The sequence below is a fragment of the Elephantulus edwardii genome, unplaced genomic scaffold (genome assembly GCF_000299155.1).
Source record: "Elephantulus edwardii isolate Elephantulus edwardi_28Jun2011 unplaced genomic scaffold, EleEdw1.0 scaffold00095, whole genome shotgun sequence".
Classification (NCBI taxonomy): Eukaryota; Metazoa; Chordata; class Mammalia; order Macroscelidea; family Macroscelididae; genus Elephantulus; species Elephantulus edwardii.
The window spans coordinates 9,600,909-9,608,327 of record NW_006399845.1 but is presented as its reverse complement, the minus strand read 5'-3'; the positions used below and the strand labels follow the sequence as shown (position 1 = coordinate 9,608,327).

Genomic DNA, 7,419 nt, shown 5'->3' with positions numbered 1-7,419 from the left:
AACAACCTTATATATTATGAAATTTAATGAAATAAAATTTGTAAAACCTCTATATACCAAAACTAAATTGATGTGGATGGAAATCAAATCTGGAGCTTGGGCTTGGAAATGTGAACTTCTCAATCAAGACGCGGGGTGGCGCTGCAGGCTAAGATTGTGAATTCAGAGCCCTCCCAAAGCTCGCAGATTCCTTTGTGCTCCAGAGGGAGTCGAAGAAAACTCACAAACTGCAAACCGTATTGCTTTACCAACGGGTTTGGGCAGCAGTATATTAAGGAAATTTAAGATTAAAAACAACATTGTGAGGAAACTTTCAAGCAAGAAATCAGTTGAACGACTCAAGCCTTTGTGTTTGCTGAAAGGGATTGGCTGTAAACACCCGGACTCTAACATGGAGGCACCAGAGAGGATTCAAGCAAACAGGCAAGTGGCAGCCTTTGTTGTGATGGTGTTCTTGTCTCAGGCTCGCTGCGAGCCCTTTCGTTACTCTGTGCTGGAGGAAACAGTGGGCGGCTCCCTTATAGCGCATCTGGCCGAGGACCTGGGCCTGGGAAGCGGGGAGCTGGCGGCCCGGGCGGCCCGAGTGGTCTCTGACGACGACAAGCAGCTTTTGCAGCTGGACCGTCAGACGGGAGATTTGCTTCTGAGGGAGAAACTAGACCGGGAAGAGCTTTGTGGGCCGGTTGAACAGTGTGTGCTGCATTTCCATGTGTTCCTGGAAACACCGATGCAATTCTTCCAAGGAGAGTTATCGATCCAGGACATAAATGACCATTCTCCAGTATTCCCGGATAGGGAAATGCTCTTGAACATACCAGAAAACAGTCAGCTGGGGTCTGTATTTCTATTGAAAGTGGCTCAGGATTTGGATGTGGGCAGCAATGGTCTGCAAAAATACACCATCAGTCCCAATTCTCATTTTCACGTTCTCACTCGCAATCATAGTGAGGGCAAGAAATACCCAGAGTTGGTGCAGGACAAAGAGCTGGATCGAGAGGAGCAGCCTGAGTTCAGCTTGACCCTCACGGCGCTGGACGGTGGGTCTCCACCAAGGTCTGGGACAGTCGTGGTCAGAATCCTGATCCTGGATGTCAACGACAATGCTCCTGAGTTTGTGCACTCACCATATGAGGCGCAGGTCCTAGAAAATAGCCCACTGGACTTCCCGATAGTTCAAGTCTTGGCTAGGGATGCAGATGCTGGAAATTATGGAAGGGTTTCCTACGATTTTTCCCAAGTATCAGATGAAATTAAGCAAACTTTCTCGATAAATGAAGTCACGGGCGAAATTCGACTGACGAAGAAACTGGATTTTGAGAAAATCAAGTCTTACCATGTGGAAATCGAGGCTACAGATGGAGGAGGTCTTTCTGGGAAAGGCACTGTGATCATAGAGGTGGTGGACGTGAACGACAATGCCCCGGAGCTGACCGTAACCTCACTCACCAGCTCCATCCCAGAGAATGCTCCCGAAACTGTAGTCTCTATCTTCCGAATTCGAGATAGAGACTCTGGAGACAACGGAAAGATGATTTGTTCTATTCCAGATAACTTGCCGTTCATTCTGAAACCAACTTTTAAGAATTTCTATACCTTGTTAACAGAGAGTCCGCTAGATAGAGAGAAAACATCTGAATACAACATCACCATCACCGTTACCGACTTGGGCACCCCCAGGCTGAAAACCGAGCACAAGATAACCGTGCTGGTCTCCGATGTGAATGACAACGCGCCCGCCTTCTCCCAAGCCTCCTACACCCTGTTCATCCGCGAGAACAACAGCCCCGCCCTGCACATGGGCACCATCAGCGCCACAGACAGAGACTCAGGAGCCAACGCCCAGGTCACCTACTCGCTGCTGCCGCCCCACGACCCGCACCTGGCCCTGGCCTCCCTGGTGTCCATCAACGCGGACAATGGCCACCTGTTCGCGGTGAGGTCGCTGGACTACGAGGCCCTGCGAGCCTTCGAGTTCCGCGTGGGCGCCACGGACGCGGGCTCCCCTGCGCTGAGCAGCGAGGCGCTGGTGCGCGTGGTGGTCGTGGACGACAATGACAACGCGCCCTTCGTGCTGTACCCCATGCAGAACGGCTCTGCGCCCTGCACCGAGCTGGTGCCCAGGGCGGCCGAGGCGGGCTACCTGGTCACCAAGGTGGTGGCGGTGGACAGCGACTCTGGCCAGAACGCCTGGCTGTCCTACCAGCTGCTCAAGGCCACGGAGCCCGGGCTGTTCAGCGTGTGGGCGCACAATGGCGAGGTGCGCACGGCCAGAGTGCTGAGTGAGCGCGAGGCGCCCAAGCACAGGCTCCTGGTGCTGGTCAAGGACAATGGGGAGCCGCCCCTGTCTGTCACCGTCACGCTGCACGTGCTCCTGGTGGATGGCTTCTCTCAGCCCTACCTGCCTCTGCCTGTGGCCCCTGAGGAGCCTCACGCTGACTCCCTCACCGTCTACTTGGTCATCGCGCTGGCCTCGGTCTCCTCGCTCTTCCTCTTCTCTGTGCTCCTGTTCGTCACCCTGAGGTTGTGCAGGAGGAACAGGGACACTTCTGTGGGTCGCTACTCCGTGCCTGAGAGCCATTTTCCAGGCCATTTGATGGATGTTAGTGGCACTGGAACCTTGTCCCAGAGCTACCAATATGAAGTATGTATGACGGGAGACTCTAGAACTGGTGAGTTCAAATTTCTGAAGCCCATAATTCCCAATCTCTTGGTTCCGGATACTGGGAGAGAAGGGAAAGAAAACTGTAGAAATAGTTTTGTGTTCAGTTAAGTATTGTATTTGGTCCAGTGAATCTCTAATTCCAATTAAAATCCCTTTCTTTTAAAAAATTATCTTGTTCTCTATGTAATTGTCTACATATTCCTATCACTATGCTGAGTTTATGCATGTCCCTGATAGTGCTACATCTCTTGCTTTTTAAATTGACACTAATTGTACTTGATATTCTTAGTCATATTGTGCATTTTCTGCATATTTGACCTTCACTTGGTGATTATCTACCATGATTATATATTACTTAAGTAAAATAAAAGCAAAAATATAATAATTTTCTTAATGTACTATTACAAGAAAATTTTTATAGCTTTTATATAGTCTTGGATTTCATGTTTGTAATGGTTGTCTTTACCGTATAAACATCTTTGGTGGGACAGAGTGTTTACTTTTCATAACCTAAACCTTTCTTGTTTACTAATGCATGGCTAAATCTCTTGAATACCCATAAGCATGTAACCTAGCATCTTTGTTTTTTCCAAATTTTATAAAGACATGAACTTTACTAAACATTAATACACTGAAATTGTGAGCATTATATGGCAGATATTAGCATATTTATTTGGTTGGTACCTACTTGATTTATTTTGGGTAAAGTTACCCAAAGGCACATGGTTTGAATCCCCCAGATCCTCCACTGGAGCAAGAGAAGCACTCTTTCCGACAGCCTCTGAAAACCAGCTGGAGGGTTAGCTGTGAGTCCATTCCAACTCCACGCAATGACATTGTTTTGTTTTAGTTTAGTTTTACCTTCTTAGCTCATTGTAAGTGCTAACTACTTACTAATACAAAATTTGTAAAAATTATTATTTCTACAAGAAGCTGAACTACAATTCCACAAGTGCGTGGTTCGAATTCACCAGATGCTCTGCTGGAGAAGGAGGGACAATCTCCTCCTGTACCAGTCAGATCCAATTTGACAGTACATGGGGAAAAAAAAGTTTCTAAATAACAATCAAAGAGAAAAGATTATACAATTTTATATTCTTTTTAGGAAATAGAATTTAGTCCACAGCTTGCTATAACATTTTAAAAAATTATCTTATAACCTTAAATAAACAGTAAATATTTCCAAAGAATTCAAGACTCTCCATGGTGTCACAGATGTCCTTGCTCAATAATCAGACATTCAGGTGATGTTTACATTTCTCTTAGATTTTTCTGCAGCTTTTCTGCATTTTTTATAATATTCAAGGAACTTTTTTCTGAGTCTTCGGTGTTCTAGACTGTTCAAGAGTGATTATTAAATTATCTCATATTTTAACTTTGTGTTATTTGCAGACACAGACAGTCTTTATCAACAAAACAATGGCTTCTTCCTGATGTCTGAGTTTTTATCCATTAATGTAGCTCTCAACTATTTGTGTAAAATCACTTTTCCCAAATATGCTGAAGTTACATCCTTAAATAAATAAGAATAGCAATGAAATTCATTATATTAGTTTTATGTATTCAAAAGCCAAGTAGACTGTACTTTCCAGCAGCTAAACTTATATAACTAGTTATAAAACCTTTTTGTTTGAACTCTTGGCACAGTGTGGGTAATTAAGAATTTACCTTATAATCTTAACAATATGCATCTTTTTTTAAACATCATACATAATTCTATTTTAAGTAATTGTCATTTTCCTTGAATTCTCTTTTCTTAAGGACATTATTTTTTAAAAGGAGAATCACTAACTTTTTAAGAGATTTGAAAACAAAGCTTTTTACTTCCATCTAGTTGAAAAACTTAAATGAGAATTAAACATTAATATGATCAACTTTGATGGCTTCTCCATTTATGGTAGATGAAGGAGAGATTGGGATTGTTAACAATTTCAGCTTGTTGGCTCCACAATCAACACTCTTGGCACCAGCAGTCAGGAAATCAAAAGACAAATTGCATTAGGAAAACCTGCAGTCAGGGACCTCTCCAAAGTGCCAAAAAGCAACAATGTCAGTGTGGAGACTAAGATACACCTGATTCAGGCCATGGTCTTTTTGATTGCTTGCTATGCACCAGAGAGTTGGACAATGAGTAAGGATGACAGAAGAATAATCAATGCCTTTGAGTTATGGTGCTGGAGAAGTGTACTGAACATGTCATGGACTACCAAGAGAACAAACGAGTCTACCCTGAAGAGGGTGACACCAAGTTTCTCCTTGGAGGCAAAAATTTTGAAGTTCTGTCTCACATACTCTGGGCATGTCACCAGGAGGGACTAGTCCTTGGAGAAGAACATCATGCTTGTATGGATAGAAGGACAGCACAAGAGAGGAAGATTCTGAAGGAGATGGATTGTTATAGTAACTGGGGTAATGTGTCGGAGACAGTGAGACTGGGTCAGAATAAGGACAGGGTTCAGAGCTATTGTGCATAGGATGCTATGAAGCAGAGTCATCACATGAAAACAACAATATTTAAATAAAATAGCCTTTGTTTGTTGACAAGTAAGAAATCTTATTAAAGTTTTCAACAATGTATTTAAGTATCATGCAAATAAAAATATCTTTGTTTATACTAGGAAAGTCCAATTTGTATAATCACTCAAATGAGATTTTCCAAGAAAACAAAGACAACTCACCTTATAAAGCCACAGATGAAGTCTTACCAGTGAATAGTCAGCACCACACTTGGTGTAGAAAAACAATTAACATTTTAAAATTAAATTGTAAATATTTGGTAGTATAAATGATCCAAATAACAAAAACGTATAGCTTATGAAAATTAGGCCAGTTCTGTTGTTTTTGTTGAAGACCATTATATATAGTTGTATATTTTACAATTCCCTTGCTATTAGTTTTAGGTGCAACATTGAGTAGCTTTATATATGCTGTGTGTTGTTATTGTTGTGTGCCTTTGAGTCAGAACCTAACCATAGCTGACCTTCCAGTGAAATTTATAATTCACAAGGGAGATTTCTCATTCTTTTGCAGAGATTAAATCCTGCTGGTGGATTCAATCTAGTATCTTTGGTACTACTTCTTACCTCCAGGCTACCAGAGTTCCCAACAATCTTTAAAGCTTTCTCAACCAAAAGTTATCAAATAGATATTTAAATCACCTGAAATGAAAAAATATTGTGCTCTGTTTTCAGGTTAAGAGGATTATGTAGCAGCAGAAAAGAACTATAAATGCTGGTTAAAATTCAGAAATTATCTATTTGAAGCATCAGAAAGCAAATGATACAATTAAAACTGAGGAGGCTAAGATTCTTGAAATGGAAATCCTCGAAGATGTAAACAGACTCCCACAGATAGTTTCACCCTGAGAAAATTGATTAATCTGATCATAGACTAACACTAAAAGCCATTGGAAGATTGGAGGAGTCAAGCTCATGGCTGCTTTCCCCCTTCAAGACACTGGAAAAATAGAGAGAATGAAACTAAAACCCTAGATGAGAAATTCATGAAAAGCAGAGTGAAGTTTTAATATTCTTGTTGTATAATAATTAAGTTTAAATTTTGCTGGAAGAATCAGTTGCAGAGAATATACCAAGTTCTCATTTGAAAATTCTAGAGTACTAGGGGGTTATTAGGCTTGCAAAGATCCTTGACTGAGAAGAGTGTCTATCTAGATGAAGAATACTTTTATTATACACTTTGTATCAAGCTTGTTGACACACTATGAATCATAGTCAACACAATGACACATAACAACAACTACTCTTATAGAATTAAATTTGTTAAGCTGTTAATATGACTATTAGTAAAATATATGCATCTATGACTAAAGAAGAGGAAATTGTAGATTTCTACACACTGTGCAGTCCAAAATTGACTAAACATGCAATCAAGATGCATGAGTAATTATTGGTGACTGGAATTACAAAAGTTGGAAACAATGAGGTAAGAATGTTAGTCAAAAGGTATGGTCTTGTTCCCCTTCCCAAGAAAGATGATCCATCAAAATGTGAAAATTAATGAACAATATCATTAATATCACATGCAAGCAAAATATTGCTGAAGATCATCCAAAATGGCTAGAACAATACATTGAGAGAGAACTGCCAGAAGTTCAAGCTGTATTTAGAAGAGGCTATGGCACCAGGGATATTATTGTTGATGTGAAATGGGTTTTGGCTGAAAGCAGAGAATACCAGAAGAATATCTATGTGTGTCTTATTGATTATGCAAAAGCGTTTGATTCTGTGGGTCATAAGATATTATGGCTGACATTGAGAAGAATGGGAATCATAGAACACTTAATTGTGCTTATGCAAAACCTATACCTACATCAAGAGTTGTTGTCTGAAAAGAGCAAGAGAACATTGAATGGTTTAAAAATCAGGAAAAATGTACCTCAGGGTTGTAACTTTTCCCCATGTCTGTTTAATTTTTACACCAAGCATATCACTCAAAAAGCTGCTCTGTATGAAGAAGAACATGGCTTCAGGATTGGAGGAAGACTCATCAACAACCTGCACCATTCAGATGACACAACCTTGCTTACTGAAAGTGAGGAGGACTTGAAACTTCAGAAGATCAAAGACCACAGTCTTCAATATGGGTTGCATCTCAACATCAAAAGAAAAAATCCTCATCATAGTCAATATCATGATAGATGGAGAAAGGCTGAAATGATCAACTATTTTATCTTGGATTCACAATCAACACCCTTGATATCAACATCCAGGAGATCTGGAGACTTATTGCATTGGGTG

General features: G+C 41.0%; 1 protein-coding gene across 1 annotated transcript; it reads left to right on the top strand.

Moving 5' to 3' along the window:
* Positions 1-391: 391 nt before the first annotated feature.
* PCDHB4 (protocadherin beta 4) lies at positions 392-2,770 on the top strand. The gene has a single exon (XM_006891142.1). The coding sequence runs from the start codon at positions 392-394 to the stop codon at positions 2,768-2,770; it is 2,379 nt and encodes a 792-aa protein (XP_006891204.1).
* The last annotated feature ends 4,649 nt before the right edge of the window (positions 2,771-7,419 follow it).

Bases quoted from the DNA above. Each gene is read 5' to 3' on its own strand.
- PCDHB4 (XM_006891142.1), top strand. From the start codon at position 392: ATGGAGGCACCAGAGAGGATTCAAGCAAACAGGCAAGTGGCAGCCTTT.